Consider the following 18,415-nt stretch of genomic DNA (forward strand, 5'->3'; position numbering starts at 1 on the left):
TACTTTGTATATGAAATAGTGTCTTAACAAGCTCTTAAAAATGTAATTTGAAATTGGTGTTACAAAATACTTATAAAAAGACCATTTCCGAGTTGCCTATTGCCTCTGTATCAAGATGAATCTTTATGCAAAACCATCGACTTGAAATTTTCTTTCACCTGTACGTTCATTTTCAGAAAAATCACATTCATTTCTAATTATAAGTTTTGCACGGGAACTTGACTTCAAACAGAGACGATGCCAAGGATAACGACAGCGACTCTGAAGTTAAACTCATCAACAATCGATGAGCTTGGGGAATGGTGCCTGAAAGGATGGTGGAGCCCAAGAACAAACTAAACCGAGCGCGTAGGGTATCCATGACAACCCTGTAAGCGGAAACCACCTGATTTGACATCCGAATCCAGGCGCCCTGCACAAATCCCCCGGCCACCCCGTATCCACTCTGGAGACTGCTGGCCAGCAATCTTGTTTCGCGTTTAACTTAGCCTAAATTACATCTAGCCACATATTTTGCAGAAACCACACCACTGTTTCCGTTTCGAATCATCGAAAAAAGTTATTTCTCTTATAGAGAGTATTTACACTGTGTTACGCAACGGAGTAACCTGCGATCATACCCTCCCTCCCTTATATTCAGACGTAGCAACAGGGTGTCGTACTGTACATGCCCACGGCTGCCATGGAGACCAGGATACCTGTACCAGTGCATCCAGTTACACCTTGAATCAGAGATTGATCAAGTCGGCTAAAGATGTACCCGAAAAATCAAGCGAAGCCAACACACCTCAGAATTTAACTTGATTGAATACGATATTTCGGCTGGCCACACTGCCTTCTTCAGGTATATAAGAGTAGCTATTGTGAAATCAGGTGAATTAAACACTACATTGTATCGGTTAAGCTGGTAGCCGAGAATTTACAGGGGGAAGTGGGCAGTGTATAAATTTTATCTAAGGCAGGGTTCTTTACCTGGGGTTTCAAAATAGAAATTGAAACTCGGAAGTGAGCACTTCACAAACAAATACCGTCAAATGGGCCACTTTGTTGACAGATTGTTTTCCATTGAACAAGTTGATCCCATTAATCCCCCCCCCCCCCCCTCCTAAAAAATCCTCTATGCCCTTAATTTCCTAATAGGGCCTATATCCAAAGAACGGCACTTGCCTACGCTTTTGCCTCCGGGTTTTCCGTTCGGTAGTTACAGGGGGTTAAGCGAGACTTATATTCCTATAAAATCTTTTTCAGACTTCTCCTATAAAGTCCCATAAATTGAGCAAAAATCCTACATTTTCCTATATGTTGATCCTTCTTTCATAAGGTATTGCAAATAATATTTAGAAACTGAACTAAACGTTACACTGGCAGTTAAAAATCCATAATTCAGGAGACTCGTGTCACAACACCTTGCGAATTGTTCTTTAAATTTGCACCCAGTCTTCCTCTTAATTGTGGGAGGCCCATCTTTCACGTGCGACGTGTAGGTGCCATGTTGGTGTATTGAGAAGTGTACTGAGTGATTTCTATGTATTGTAAAAATAGCTGTTTATCATTATGTACCTCACTTGAGGTTGATAACCCTTTGTTTTGGTATCTAATTTCTATGGTTGGCCATTCGTTTCAAAATTACGACAGGGTATACGCGGGTTTTTCTGCCGCGTATACTTGTTTACATACGTTACGTATGGGCTTTAAGCTCATATACACGACCGTTTAGATCGCGTATATACGCATTTTTAAATGGCCACACATTTGCGAAAATTCAAGCGCGGGGATATGCGAAATAAATGACCAAATATACGCGTCCTACAAGGACCCATATATACGCGTGCTAAAATGCGCGTATATGCGGGTCTCGTAAATTACGTTTTATATGCCAGCACGAAATGTGCCTTTTTAAGAGAATGGCTGTTCATGTATGATAGCAATGAAAATTACTTTAACTGGGAATCGTCAATATGACGGCAGTGGTAAAATGCCTTGTCTTACTCTATCTGCTATTTTATAATGTTTGTTACTGCAGCTCTGCAGTGAATGAAATTCTAGAAACAGTTATGCGTGTTTTGGATGACTGATCAAGACTTTATCCTAACGCTAATCGTCGTGAAGTTGCTGTGAATTACTCTGTACATCGTTTAGTTGCCTGCGTAGCTTGGCGATTTTTAGGCAATTTGAACGCTAAGAAAGCGGCGAAGCTGCGATAACGAGCGCCAAATGCGGCGTTGCCACGAGGAGCCTGGGGGGTTCCCGCTCATTTTCGCGGCTTTGTCGCTTTGTGCGCTCGCGCTCAAATTGCTTAAAAAATTGCTAAACCGCCAAGCTACGCAGGCTAATCCTTTAGTTGATTCATTGGACAGAGGTACCAAGGTGAATGCTGAGAGGATACGGCCTCTAGAGTCGTTTGTGAGACAAATGCAATATTTACTACTTAGATGGGAAATGTTTGCATTAAGAGCAATTTCATGCACCTGAGTGTACTCCCATTAGAGCTTTGCCAACTGCATCAGCTTCTAATGGAAGAGTGGGTCGTCCAACCCATGATATATCAATACCTCAAGGGGAGTTTTAGGAAACAGAATGTGATTTTAGTGTAAGTCCGTCCTATTGGGTCTTTACCAGATAATTCATCTGGTTGAGTGGTATCATCAAACGTGTCCCTGACAGCTAGTATTTCCAGTATTACATATATCTTGTAAAATCACTGCGTTCACCCATATTGGTTGTGCGTACAGCATGGTCATTCCATGCCTCAACTAGGAGGTTTAACTGGTTGTTAATTCTGGAAAGAAATATGTAATACAAACAGAACAGATCGATTATGCTGCTCGATTCCAGGATGCCATTTTCTTCCATCTGGTAGACCAGAATGTAATAGAACTGACCGACTTCAATAAAGACTTCTCTCCAGAGACGTTCAATTCACTGGTTGTGTACAGACAACCCAGCAATTTTGCTTCCCCTATTAAATTCTCTGTGCCATAGCATAGCTCTTCCTACCTCTTAATTTTCATCCCCTTTGTTTGAACACACTCTAGAGGGCAATCCATAACTTTGCACAGCAGCTAAGAACAGAGCGAGCCCAGTCGCAGCAGAATTTTTTCTTGAACAACTTAAAGCCTAAAGCCCTGTCAAAACCACCATGTATTACAAACCTCTAACTGATAAGGCAGTGTAGTCCATCAATGTGCCAGAGAGAATTAGGTCCCCTGACGCTGTCAACACGCCTTGTGATGGTATTGAACCACCTCAAATCAGACCCTGCTGGGTCAGTTCGAAAAAACTTTCCCTTACACGCTGACGCTGAACATAGATGTTTCTACTTCGCAAATGACCCAGCATGATACTGATACCAGAATTAGAAAACTCACGTCAGTCTTATTTCTCGAATCATCAGGGCCGGGTTGTTCGAAAGCCGGTTAACGCTAACCAAGGATTAAAAGTTAACCCAAATATAAATTTTTCTCTATGAAACTGTTTTCCACTGCTTATGCTTTGTGGAGTTTGAGATTACTCAAGTTCAAAACTGAACTGCAAACATTTCCCATCTATGTAGTAAGTATTGAATTTGTCTCACCAACAATTCGAGAGGCAGAATTCACTCAGCACTCGCTTGGGCACCTCTGTCCTAAACGGTGAACAGAATCCACAGCAACTTCACGACGAACGATCAAGTTCTCTGTCATGTTACGATTAGCGTGAGGATAGAATCTTGAACAGTCATGCAAAATACGCATAACTGTTTCTAGAAGTTCATTCACTGTGGGAGCTGCAGCCACAAACAGCAGATAGAATAAATAAATAAATAAATACACATTTATATAAATATACATTTATATAGCGCCATTTTCCACTAATTGTCCATGGCGCTTTACAATACTTTAAAATTAAAATCCTAATTCTTTAAAAACCTAAAATCCTAAATCCTAAAAGTTAAAATCCTAAGAATTAAAGACAAGACAAGACAAGAAGCAAGACAAGACAAGAAGCAAATAGCAGATAGAGCAAGACAAGCCATTCCACCACTGCCGCCATATTGACGATTTTTAGTTAACCCTTTGAATACCAAACTTTTGCCAAAAAATACCGTTTTTAACCGTTTAGTCAGGTTTTTTAGCTGCCATGCGCTAAATAAGCCTAAGTTGTGCTAAAAAAGCTTTTTTTTTTACTAAAAGGAGAGCTTTTTCGAGGTTTTTTTTTTTTTTGCCATTAATCGTTCTCAATTTCGTTTGTTGGCCCTTTCCTCTCTGTTTTTCTCTGCCCTTTTACACTGGCTACCTTTTGCATTGTATGTTCTTTCTGGCTGCAGTGAAAAGTTGGATGTTAATTACGGGCGAAGCCTAGAAATGGACCTTGATCAATCATAGGCGTTGTGGACCATTTTACCACCGTTTTTGCACGAAAACTGATAACCTTGTTTTTCGATTTGCGACGTCGGAATGTCGTCGATATCTAAACCTGACCATTGTGCGGAAAGGGCTAGCCTAGCACTACTATCAGCTTATCAAGAATATCTGATGACATTTAAATTGATGACGTCACAAGTGGTACAAAGAGCACGACCATTAATTACGCATATATGCGTAGTTGGTATTCAAAGGGTTAAAGTAATTTTCATGGTTATCATACACGAACAGCCATTCTCTTAAAAAGGCACATTTCGTGCTGGCATATAAAACGTAATTTACGAGACCCGCATATACGCGGATTTTAGCACGCGTATATATGGGTCCTTGTAGGACGCGTATATTTGGTCATTTATTTCGCATATCCCCGCGCTTAAATTTACGCCAATGTGTGGCCCTTTAAAAATGCGTATATACGCGATCCAAACGGTCGTATATTTAACAAATGGTAAACGCCATAGCGTGCACTATTGAGTTGTGGATGCACGCGGGAGGTTGCTAAGCACGAAAGAAGCGTAAGAGTCGCACGAGGCGAGAGCCGAGTGCGACTCTAGCTTCTTGAGTGCTTAGCAAACCTCCCAAGTGCATCCATAACTCAATAGTGCACGCTATGGCGTTTACCATTTGTTTTACAACATAACATTGAGACACTGGAACAACAGAAGTCCTTTTATTGAGCTACATCACAAAAAAATGTCCGTGTAGTCTTACATGACAAGAGAAAACAAGCGCGCGAAAATTCATTCATGACAACCGACTCCACACCAGTAACCCGATAAAGTTTCATCTTCAGACAACTGTGAAGACAGTTTCGCATTTCTGGCAGAAGAACGTCGGCCATTACTTTGGAAACAATGTCTGTCAAAAGATTTGCTTTGTGAACATTAGCACACACGTCAGCAGCGTACACCCATGGGCAAATAGTACACGCTAAATTAACCAATCAGAGCACACGCTTTGCCTTAGTTATGTTATAAATGAGCTTAAAGCCCATACGTAACGTATGTAAACAAGTATACGCGAGAGAAAAACCCGCGTATACCCTGTCGTAATTTTTGAAACGAATGGCCAACCATAGTAAATTGCCCGTGCTGTGGGGGTGCCAAATCGGCGAACAAATCCGTCCCAATCTCGTTCCCAGAGTCTTCGTTACCCTTGACCAGCAGTCGGAAAACAAGAGCTCTGGGAGTAACCATTTTGAAATAACCGAATTCTAGTGATTCTGCTCATCCGGTTTCACTGCGCAGTGTACATCTATGGCGCATGCCTGAAATGGTTGCTCCCAGAGCTCTCGTTTTCCGACCGCTGGTCAAGGGGAACGAAGACTCTGGGAACGAGACTGAATCCGTCCGAAAAATTCTCGAAACAAACTGGATTAGGATTGCGTTACACCACGTGAACGCAATAAAATAAAGAACCTCACGTTGGGCCTACCAGTTACTACCGGATTAGTCCAACCTATATTTTTGTTTCTTTCTTGGGTTTTGTCCTGTATTTTCAGGTCGTTGAGTCCTTTATTGCTATATGTTTGGACTCCTAAAGTGCTTGACACCCTGTAGTTTTATGAACGTTTGTCTATTACATGCCAAACTGGATCGCGTTTCTTTTTTTTACGCCTTATAATCGTGTTTTTTTACGACCAAGTGAAACAAACTATTTTCCATGTCCAATATGTTGGACTACAGTAGTGATAAAGGTTTTGCATGGAAAATAGCTAGCCTGGGATAGGGTAGGGGTTTTTGAAGCCTAGTCTAGAATAGGGTTGCAAAATCAAGTTGATCATGGCTAAGTGTAAGGTAAAGGATTGAGTATCCCTGCGGCACACCCTTACCAAAATATTTACAGGACATAAACAAATAAACAAACAAACAAACAAACAAATAAATAAATAAATAAATAAATAATAATAATGATAAAATAAAAGTCCCCGGGAGAGACGGAGACAGAAATTTGATTCTGTAGATTCTTGGACTTTTTTGGTTTTTAAAAAATCTCTTAGGGTTTGTCTGCGCTGTAATCGAATATTTTTTTGAGAATCTCCTGGTCAGTGAGTGGGACCCCGTTAATACGGTCGCCAACGGGTCGTGAAAAATTTTCACGGCTTTGAAGGCCACCTTGACGGGTAGGTAGCACGTGTCAGAAATTACAGTGTTTGTATGGAAATCCGATGGCAAATAATTTCTTAAACTAGGGTATTTAAAAGATAGAAATGCTGCAGCACATTCTGTTGATAGTGATACATTTTACGCAGTGACTCATCCACAACTTCATGCATGATGACGCGTCGATGGCGACGTGTGACAAGGGATCGTGACAAAAAAGCGCAGACTGATCTGAACAGTGTTTGCACATAAAACGATACACATCAACCTCCCCTTTACGAGATCGCGAAAATCGAAAGATGTGGAAATTGTAGGAGCAGAAATCTATCTTATAAATTCTGTACTGGTACGTATTAAATGTCTCTAGAATGTTGACAGACTGTGTCGACGCCTCCATCGTGATGCGTGAAAATGCTAAAGCTTTAGCTTAAATTCATGTTTGGATGAAAAGAAATAGATCACGTATGAAATTAACGTGTTATACGGTTTTCGTTTGTTTTGATTATTCCACAAGCTTTAGTAGAGACGATTTCTCTTCTTTAAGAATTCGACCAAGGGGGCGAGACCTCTCAGAAATGACATAATAAGTTTAAAATAAGATGTCACAATTAATCGCCCAGATTTACAAACTTTCACATACTGCATTAAGAACAAAAGCAAGAGTTGTGAAAGTCAAGTACGATCTCCTTCATATCGTTTTACAGGTAAAATCACTAATCTATCTCACTGGAATCCACGCGAAAAAGGACGACGGCTCGACGTCCTCGTGTTGTTCATGGAGTAGTGCACTCTGGTTAAATACAATGCACTCTGGTAAAAAGTGATGAATTTTTAAATCCTGATTATGTTGCTGCTCGCTCGCTCCGCAAGCAAAGTACAGCAAGCAAGTACAGTAACTGGGGACATAATATGTTGCTGTACACCAAGTACTAATTATTAACAATAGGTGGATGCATATATGGCATTCTTCCATGAAGTATGTACACCGCAGGAAAAATGCCAGTTCACGCGTTCCTGGGGGAATGGACCCTGGGGATGAAAATTTCCCAGAGGTCTTCATTTTCATCCCCAGATTCCTCACTCCCTCGGTTCTTTTGGTCACGTGGTCGTGGAACTGATAATACTCGAGGAATTTGTTCGAGGAAGTGGATGATGTTGTGTTAGTTTCGAAGTATTTGCTGTTTGTGGCACGCTTGCCAATATTGCCTTACCTCGTAGAAGTATAAAAAGAGCTAACAGGAAGTGACATAGCTCCATTCCTGCCTTTCTCTGATGTCATTTGCGTGGCACCATCCAAGCATAAGCAGGCTTCGCGCGGAGGAGTTGCTGTTGAGCTCAGGGAAAGACGGCTCTTTTATTATACGAGACAGCGAAAGTGTCTCCAATGCACATGTGTTATGTCTGCTGTGAGTATCCTTGAACATTAGAATTCACATTTTTACTTTTATCTGTGTTTTACGAGTCCTCTTCACAGCGGTCAAACGCCAAAAATCATCCAAGTCCACTTCCGGTAGTTTGATACCTCGAGCCAATAAACTAGGTGGACACGAATTATGAAATCCACATGTGTGTGGTGTGTAAAGCTAAAACTGTCAGTGACTGTCCTAACTTTTGGCTTTAAAGTGTAGGGGTTTGAAAATATGAGGTGTTTTCAGGCAGCAGTTTTGATGGGAACTGCATGTTCATGACAGTGCTCATGAGGCCACACATAATTATATAACTATTCTTGGCAGCTCATACACAGTGGTCAGATGCCCTCGGATTCCCTGGCTTAACTGCCGAATACCCTGCTACTTGGGTTAATTCATTCATGCGTGTTTCTTGATCTTTAAAAATGTATGCGCAAGTAGAAACGATAACAATAGTGGCAGGGTATCATGTAGTTACACTTTGCTGGGTTTGTCATGAACAGCATTAGATGCCATCCACCAGAGCCTGCTCCCCCTTAAGGTTACTTAAAAAAACAAACAAACAAAAGGGTTTTCAAATTGAAATAAAGTAGCAGGAAGAGTGGAGCACTGTTCTGATTTTAATAGCAGTGGTCTTGTAGGGGAGGGTGCTGGAGAGGCTCATCCCCTCATGTAGGGGGGTTTGAGGTAACTTCCTCAAAAAAGTTTTACATTTTGTGTGCCTTGAGGTGCATTCTGGTGCATTTGTAGCACTCAAAAGTGATTTTTTAAAGAATAGTGTAATTCAAGTACTAAGAGACACAGACACAGTAAAACCCTGCCTTGAGACAAGCGCACCACTATTACAGTGGCTCAAGGAAAATCTACTTTTCACTTTTCACTTCTTGTTTGAAATTATTTTAGTATATCCACCCTGATTTGGTTGGACTGTCAGTAATTTAATAACTAAATTTTACTGGTTTGATTTTTTGTAGGCATGAAGGAAGAATACATCATTACAGAATTTTACGAGAGGAAAATAATGGAAATTTCTACATGCAGGTCAGTTGAAGCAGGTTTTTCTTATGACTAGTGGACAATGCATGTACTGGCTAATGTATCTGCCTGGGCTAATTTTTCATGCTGTTTTATACATTTAAGTCCATATAACTCTTTCTATAACATAAAGTGGGTTGGTTCTAAAAATTATATGGAAATCAAAGCCAGAAAGAGAAAGGAGGAAGGTGTTTGAACCTTTTATTGGTTGAGTTTCTGCTTGTGGAATTCAGTTTTCTAACAATAAGGAATGATTTACTTGGCTCCCCCTAATTTGGTTTTTATAAAGCTCGTAAAAGTAACTTTTGTCACAAGTGTCACTAGAAGTCAATACAACATACATGTATGAGTTAACAGACTGTAAATACTCATAAGCAAGGGTTTTATATAAATTGAAGGGGTGAGTGCAAAACCATGCTAAGTGACGATTTGGGTGAAATCAACATTTAACCTTTTTTGACCTGAAATCGACATTTTTGAGCTTTTACGTTGCGTGAAATTGACATTTTGCTGCTTTCTAAGTGAAATCAACATCCTTGCCATCGCACGTTAACATGAGTCAACGTTTTAACCACTTTTGACCTGAAATCAACAAATTTGAGCTTATATAAGTTGCGTGAAATTGACATTTTGCTGGTTTCTAAGTAAAATCAAAGTCCTTCGACTTATAACAAGGGCTTGGCTTGGCTATTATAACAAAGGGTCGGCTCTGTTAAGCATAACAAAGGCTCGGCTTCGTTTATTTGAAGACCTCGGCGGGAAAAGGGCGCTAGGTATTTTAATCAAAAGTGAACTTTGTCGAAAACACTCCAAATTTCGCATGCAGTTTTGTTTAGGTATGTTTAACAACGTCCCGTAGTTTTTCCGCTAAGCTTTGTTTTGTTTTCGAGATATTGCGTATGCAGAAAAACCACTCGGTTTTCCAAGCAGCGTCTTTATAAACGAAGCAAAAACCAGCAACAAAAATACAGGACCACGTTTTTCTATTACATTGAAAACCACATGCAAAAATTCAAGCCCTTTCGTGAAAATTTTTTTTTTCACCCAAATCATCACTTAGCATGGTTTTGCACTCACCCCTTCAATTATAATGCACAAGCAAGTAAAAATTAATGATAATACATGTAGCAAACAACATTCATCATGTCAGTCATCATGACACCATTTTCAAGTTCAAAAAGATAAGAAATATACTGTCAGAAAAAGATTAACATATTAAATAATTAATTAAATTATATATACCATGTCATGCAAATAGTTTTGCTTGGATTGAGTCTGGTTGAACATTGAGAGATAGTTCAAGACAAGTCTCTAATAATATTAGTAACATTTCATGTATTAAACAATCAAACTTATTGTGGCACTTCGTCAGGACAGAAAACTGTTTATCAAGGTCTGTCGGGACAATACAGTGCTTGAAATGGTGTCATGATGACTCTGAAATGTTTGCTTTTCACGTTAATTTTTATTTGTTTGTACATTGCAATGCTCCTGTTATATGGGAGGAGACATTGCTAAGTAACACATGTTAGGGCATTGATTAGCCTTTAAACCTATATAAACAGGGCTGTTCTCTAGTAATGGTTGGTGATCCCTCTTACATTTACCTTTGGGCAACTAGGAAATCGTAGTTTTTGTACAAAATTGAATTGCTGGGCACCATGGACTTCAAAGATTCAGAGGCCTGGCTCCCCAAAATTTCTTCTTAGATCACAATCTAGATAGAGTACAATACACTGACCATTGAGGCAACTTGAAGTTTTGGTTTTTACATTGAGTCTGTTAACGGTGCCATGGCCTTTCTCTATAAAGGATTATAATTTAAACAGTCTGTTACACCTAAGTTTAAACACACCATCAAAAATGCAGTGCACAACATGAGACAACTGGCTAAACTGATATGTTTTTATTTTGGGTTATGGCTAATGTCAATAGCACCCAGGGCTCAACTGCTTGTTGACCAACAAAAACATTTTACATGAGCCAGTGGAAGAACTGTTCAGGTTAGGTTACTCTTTCCCCATTTCGGCCAGGTAGGTCATTTTTCACATGGAGTACAACTGTCTGAATTTCCCTAATTGCTTATATGCCTAATTTTTACATGAAACTTAAGGCAGTTCCCGGAGTGGCAGCTCAAGGTTTCAGCAAGTTGGAACACCTGGTGACGTTTTACAGTCAAGGTCACCAGGGTTTGCCTTGTGAGCTGAAACAACCTGCAGTGTTAGAGCAGGACAAGGATGTTACTGATGATGACACTGGTAAGATCTGTTTGCTGTAACATATAACTAAGTGCTATCAGTTGTAACTTAAAGGTGGGTGCACCATACAATGTAATAGCTAGCAAAATAATAATATTATTAACATGGACTCCTAAAGAGCCTGTAATAAGCCATGCCATGTACATGTTCCACGAGGCAACATGTGCCCTACTTACCTTACCACTTGTATTTTTGGCTCAGTCAGAGCTTTTAAGCATCGATGTGAACTGAAAGTCACATTTTCACTTCAAGCCAACAGTGAACAACAGTGTTCAATTCATGTTAATTGCCAATTCAGTATAGCACTGGCAGTTCACATAAACATTCCCTTAGGAACACACCAGGGAAATGTGTCATAGATCAGCAACAAGATTTGCCGTAAAATTCAAAGTTGAATAACAAAAGAATGTTTTTATTCTAGATGATGAAGATGATGATCTTGATGAACCAGATAGTGGGCCGACTGAAAATGAATATGAATTTCCTCCTCAGTTCATCAATAGTGTAGAGCAGTTGGAGTCTGAGAGGTAATCTTTATCTCTGAGCTGTACTGCATTTTGTTACACTAAGTAATTGTCTTTGGAAAGCTTATTTCATGAGAGAAGTGAATTCTCAAGAGGTTAATATTTAGACTTGCATGGTGATTGTCTGTACATTAAGTGTTAAGTGAGTAAATGAATGAAAGGAGGGAGGAAGGAGGGAATGATTACCTTGCAAATTTAAATTAGGCAGTAGATGAAGTTTTTATTTCATTGGCTTTTTGATTAGTTGTAATTAGTTTCCAAAAGGCCTAGATAGCAGCAGACATGTAAAGATTTTAAGGAAAACGACCAATTTTTTTAGTTTAAAAGACATGTTTCGACAGAACTTCTGTCATCTTCAGTTGAATGAATGATTACAAAGCAAGTTGAATAATAAGTAGGCAAAAATGCTAATTAAGACAAATAGTAACAACAGAACGTGAAAAGGTGTAAATTAAAAGGATAATTTTAGATTTACATGGTGTAATTGCTGATTGAGGCAAGGTAGTTCTTTTTGAATATGGATAGCCTCCTTTATCTTGAGTTGAAAGCTGGTAGTGGCGTGATCTAAAATATGAAAGCAGTCTATTGAACACAATGAGCGACAACGTTCAGAATTCTGAAGATGTTTGAAGATGTGAGAGGCCCTATCAACGGCTAAGTGCTCACGTACGCGTGTGGAAAAATGTCAGGACGTTTCGCTGACATAACAGGCATTAGAGCCCGCACATGTAAACTTATAAACCACATGTGAACGAAGCCCGCCGGGGATAGGGTCTTTCACACTAAAAAGGTTACCTATCTTAAAGGAAGAAAAAACTAATTTGATGTCTAAATCATTACAATAGCGCTTGATTAAGTGTCGAATCTTCTTCTGAGTGATGACAGAAAAATGGCCTATGTACGGCAGCTTAAAGTAAAACGTGGGTGAGGTGGCAAGGGGGTAGCCCCGGAGACAATGATTGCTATGGGTCCCAGTGATGTAACGGTTAACCACTTTTTCAATTAAATGGGCAGGGAAAAGGTTCTTTTTGAGAATTTCAGTAAGCTTGGTTATATCGTCGTGTAACCCCAACCAAGTGTTGTTGATCTTGTAGGCCCTGTCAACAAGAGTCCTAATGAGACCTACTTTGTATGAGTACGAGGTGAAGCTAAAATAATTAGTTAATAACCCAGTAAAGGTTTTCTTACGGTAAACCCTAGTTAGGAAGGAATTAGTGTCACTGTTATCAATAAGAACATCTAAAAAGGGTAATTTGCGATGAAGTTCTTTTTCCATAGTAAACCTTATGTTGGGGTGCCTAGAGTTAATGTAGTCAAAAAATATAACAGCATCGTGCTCTGAGTGAAATAAACAAAAAGTGTCGTCAACATACCTACGATAAAATAAAATTTTAGAGCATTGAAAATTTTCCAACCATAGTTTTTCATGATGCCCCATAAAAAGGTTGGCTAATATGGGAGCAAAGGGAGACCCCATGGCCACATCGTCAATTTGGTCATAGAAAGAACTGTTAAATAAGAAATGGGTCTGGGTGGTGGCTACAGTGAAAAGCTACCCCCTTACCACCTCGCCCACGTTTTACTTTAAGCTGCCGCACATAGGCCATTTTTCTGTCATCACTCAGAAGAAGATTCGACACTTAATCAAGCGCTATTGTAATGACTTAGACATCAAATTAGTTTTTTCTTCCTTTAAGATAGGTAACCTTTTTGGTGTGAAAGACCCTATCCCCGGCGGGCTTCGTTCATGTGTGGTTTATAAGTTTACATGTGCGGGCTGTAATGCCTGTTATGTCGGCAAAACGTCCTGACATTTTTCCACACGCGTACGTGAGCACTTAGCCGTTGATAGGGCCTCTCACATCTTCAAACATCTTCAGAATTCTGAACGTTGTCGCTCATTGTGTTCAATAGACTGCTTTCATATTTTAGATCATGCCACTACCAGCTTTCAACTCAAGATAAAGGAGGCTATCCATATTCAAAAAGAACTACCTTGCCTCAATCAGCAATTACACCATGTAAATCTAAAATTATCCTTTTAATTTACACCTTTTCACGTTCTGTTATTACTATTTGTCTTAATTAGCATTTTTGCCTACTTATTATTCAACTTGCTTTGTAATCATTCATTCAACTGAAGATGACAGATGTTCTGTCAAAACATGTCTTTTAAACTAAAAAAATTGGTCGTTTTCCTTAAAATCTTGTAATTAGTTGTTTTTTTCTTGTTATTCATATAACAAGTACAGCACAATTTTTAAGTTGTTAACACATGTAAGGCTTCTAATCTGCCACAGTCGAATTTGAATTAAGTGTTTTCTTTGTATAAAAATTATCAGGTTGGATAAAGGCTTTCATTCAGCTCTTAGTCTGTATCTTGGAGATGGGATTAAGAAAGACATGGAGATGGTTGCTAATGGAGAAACTGTTTTGGAAGAAATGCAAAAGTTGCTAGCTACAACGTCAATGAATCTAATTGTGTAAGATATATGAACAAGTCATAACATCTTAATTTTAATTGTTAGATGTACAGCTCTGGAAAATATCCTTTTCACAGAAGATCACTGTCCAGAAATTCTGAGGGGGAGGGGGCTCTCAAATGCTGAAAGTGTTAAACGAAAGAGTGATGCTAAAGTAGAATTTCTCCTTTGGAGGATGGTTATTTTCTAGAACAGCACAATTATTATTATGTTAACTAGAATTCTACTTGTGCACCAATGAAATGCTGCAATATGATTGGTTGAGCTGATGTGCACCATCAGCCATAAGTAGCCACTATACTGTGTTTCAGTATTAATTTATAACATCAAAATATGTCATTGATAATACACACCACATCTATTTTACTGGTCATATATTCTACAGTTATGTATTCATATATTCTACAGTTATGATTACCATGTGATTGTGCTGAAAGTTTCTTTTCTCCCAAGCAATAGACGTGATAAAATGTTATTGACCTTGTTTTTCTCAATCCACACTGGATGAAGCAGATCATATTTTGTCAATGCCAGTTTATGATCCATATTGATTTATTGTCCATAATAATTAGAAGGAGAAACCTTAGGGCCTCTTAACCTGGAGGTGGGGGACCCCAGGTAGGTGAGGTAACCCACCCAGACATGTTCGCAAAAATAGCCCACTTTTACAAAATATGTTCAATCTTACAATAATCTCGAGCTTATTGTGCAGTCACTTAAATAAGCAGTTAAAATGGTGGTCCATACTCTTTTCCTTTCACTAGCTGCTTTTGCTGTGATGTTTCAGTGCTGTAGCTCTCAATATTATTTCACTGTTAATGATGCAAAGCCTCTGCCACTGGCCATTTAACTGCTCAGACAACACTGCATGACTTCAACACATTCAAAAACAAATAAATTTTTGGAGGCTTCATGAATGTAGCATATGAAAAAAATTGGGGGAGGATGTGCTTGCATATGTATCATGAACACAACCATGGCTGGACGGGTTACCTCACCTTGAGATGTTTACATAGCAAATTGTGATCCCGGCTGACAGGGTTACCCTACCCTGCAGACCAGGCAACCTGCCTAGAGAGGTTACCCCACCTATCATGCAAACATGATCAAATTAAAATGAGAGGTTATGTGGATGGGCAGGTTACCCCTCTTGGGCTGGTTGCCTCACCTACCTACAATCATGGACAAAAATGTTGACACACTAGAGCCAAACAAACGCTTTCTATCGGCGTCCTTCCATAACTGAAAAAAACATCTTTTTTTTGATAGCCAAACCCGCCTCTCCCCCTTTTCAATGTTGAAATATGCTCCATGGACACTATCACGTGGTTACAACATTGAAAAGGGGAGAGGAGGTCGAAATGTGAAAATTAGAGATTGAAAAACTCAATTGTTCAACAAAACAGGTTTTTGGGGGAGAGTGTCTCAACTACTTTTGTCCATGATTGTGGGTTCCCCCACCTCAACAGGCCCTTAGGTCATATGTAAAAGCCTGAAAATTCCTGACACCAAATAACGGAGTGACTAGCATGGTTACCACTTAATTTCGCATCCTACATTTTAAAGCCTGTCATGGTATCCATCATCACCTCTTTGAATATGAGAAATTGCTGCAAGGATGTGCTGGTAGTATTATATTTGTCTTGTGGCTGTCACACGTTAGTCAGTCATTAGCTCATTGCTATTGCAGCCGAGCTCAACTAGCTCTGTATTGTCAATCCAGTTTTGTATTGCCTGCGTACATGTAGCTTGTGATTATAAACTCCTTCTTTCCAAACTCGTGGTCTGTGGACCGTAAGGTCATTCCACTGAAATAGAACCTGCACTGAGATTTTTGTAAAACTTTGCCTATTGATTGTTTATATTATAGGAGCTTATATTATAGGAACCATGTTCATTTAGGGGCAACAGCACCTTGGTCATACCCATATAAATCCTTATAATAGCACCATGATTGTAGTCACGATTGCTTGCTAAATTCATGTTTCCGACAATTGCTTTTTGTTCTACACTGAGAATTGGTCCATATTTATTGTATACAGAGAAATTCATTGCTCAACTCAAAACAACAGAAAAAAATGACAGGTCACCGTACTTGTTTGCGAGAAAATGACGATTTACCTCTATGGCAAGGTCCAGCTGTAAAGAAAAAGCGGCCATTTTTTAATGTATGCATGCTAATCACACGTGAAATTATGCGCAGTAGGGATGCGCAATGCAATACTGGGAAATGACCTTAAATATAAACAATTTCCATTTAACACTATGTTTACTGTTCATATACCTGTTTTGATCATTAGCATTATTAAAAACTGGATCATTGGAAAATGCAATTCGAGAGTTTTCATTTGCCTAGCCATCATGGGTTATGAGTCATTATGCCATGCTCTACAATTATGGTTTAAGGGTATGCACAATTTTTGGGCGCATTTAACATATTTTTATTTTAGTTTTAGTTTTCTATATTTTGGGGGAGTTTTTAATAATAAAAGCAATTCCACTTAAACTTGTTGGATATGAGATGATTATAGCCAACTCAGCACTAGGTGCCTTGTTGGCCATCTGTCATCTCATATGCAAGCACGCTTATGGGATAATTGTTAATTATTTTACTTGAGACAAAGACAAATTAGAGCATGGCGGAGCCCCAATGCCATGCAGTAAATCAAACTTGTATTGCAAAGGTAGCTAGACACTCTAGATAGTTTGTAGATTTCAAGTTACAATTTTTCAATTTGTAATGTTTACAGAGAACTCCAGTCATTCCTGTCAAGAGTAAACTTGCTTCAGGGTGCATTTAGTCTCGGAGATCATCACAAGCTGGTATGAATTCTATAACGTTAGTAACTTATCACTGATGTGATAAAATTTTATCACTAAGACTTATATTGTTTTGCTCACGGTAATTATTATAGTGATCTATTAATATTGCATAAATATTACGTTCTAGGAATAAGTTCTTCTGCTCTTTGTTGCTTCCCAACAGATCAGAATGATCAATAGGAAAGTACTTGTAGTGTTATGAAATAAATTATTGCTTGCAGTTCTGAGAAACCTGAATAATAGGATAAAGTACATAAAACCTTAGCACCCAGAATTGAAAATTAGATGTTAACTGGACAACCACAGATTGGAATTATAGGGGATCACTGAGATGAACAATTAAAACCAATAGGTACTATAGTTTACAAGTCACTTTGGTGGTGGGTCTCACAAGGATTTTTTGTTTACAACTTCTCTGTCACATGTAAACCTCATTAAAACCCAAGAGATTTAATCAGGGTGTGAGCCAGCACAACAAAAAAACATCACTTTCACAGCTTTGAGTAGAGTGAAAAAATTTATCCAGTTTGAATATTACTTTGCAAACTCTTGAGGCATGTACAAGTGAGGACACTTCAGAATGTTTGAAATATTACCTACCCTAGGCCTGGAAATTGCAAAGCAAACAGATGTTAAATGGAAATTAAGTAATTGAAGTTGCTTGAAGTCAGAACAACCCTGTGTATTTCAAGTTTGGAGGAGAGCAGTATGGGAGTGAGCAAATCATTAAATGTATATGTTTTCCTTTTCAGTTGTGATTCATGCAAGTCAAAACTACTTTAAAAAGGGATGTTGCAAACAACTTACTTTTCAGGGGTGGAACAAGTTACTTCAGGGGGACTTTTCTCAGCATATACCTTTTGGGTATACATGTTGCTCATTTACAAAAAGGTCTGATGTTTTTCTTACTGAGCATGAATTTGTCCGATACATGAGAGGACAACGGTCACTCCTTACCTGAAATCTCTGTTTAAGAAAAGTTGAAATGCAATGTATTTTGCCAACGCCAACCTGGCTTGGTTGCCACAACATCCAAAGGAATGTTGCCTGCCAGCATGAGATGATTGACTTACATCATTGCCTAAAAATGTATAATGCACTTGTTGTAGAACGTTTTCAGACAACATTACAATGTTGGCGATACGAATAGTTACTGTATAAAAGAATAAAATAAGAATTTAAAATTAAATAAAATTGATCAATAACATATGCTGTGTTTCCGTGAGATAGGTTAGCTACGGTTGCTGCCAACTGAGGTTTCGGAACCAAACCATAGTTGTTAAGAGAAGCTGTTTACACAGAACTAATTAACTGGACGGGTTGACCTTTTCTGGGAAAGCAAGTGTTGCAGTGCCATACAGAAACTATATTTGGAAAG

At 38.9% G+C, this 18,415-nt stretch overlaps 1 protein-coding gene across 3 annotated transcripts in view; it reads left to right on the plus strand.

The window, feature by feature from the left end:
• The first annotated feature begins 7,587 nt into the window (after window positions 1-7,587).
• The window catches only part of LOC145491918 (phosphatidylinositol 3,4,5-trisphosphate 5-phosphatase 2-like), a 77,051-nt gene continuing 66,223 nt past the window's right edge, over window positions 7,588-18,415 (plus strand). For all 3 annotated transcript variants that reach the window (XM_081471216.1, XM_081471217.1, XM_081471215.1), the window contains exons 1-6: window positions 7,588-7,911; window positions 8,889-8,955; window positions 11,063-11,207; window positions 11,629-11,734; window positions 14,074-14,214; window positions 16,965-17,037. In XM_081471216.1, coding sequence (XP_081327342.1) covers window positions 7,778-7,911; window positions 8,889-8,955; window positions 11,063-11,207; window positions 11,629-11,734; window positions 14,074-14,214; window positions 16,965-17,037 — 666 coding nt within the window. In that variant the 5' untranslated portion in view covers window positions 7,588-7,777. The remainder of the gene's footprint in view (window positions 7,912-8,888; window positions 8,956-11,062; window positions 11,208-11,628; window positions 11,735-14,073; window positions 14,215-16,964; window positions 17,038-18,415) is intronic.

This window comes from Orbicella franksi, chromosome 7 (assembly GCF_964199315.1).
Source record: "Orbicella franksi chromosome 7, jaOrbFran1.1, whole genome shotgun sequence".
Lineage (NCBI taxonomy): Eukaryota > Metazoa > Cnidaria > Anthozoa > Scleractinia > Merulinidae > Orbicella > Orbicella franksi.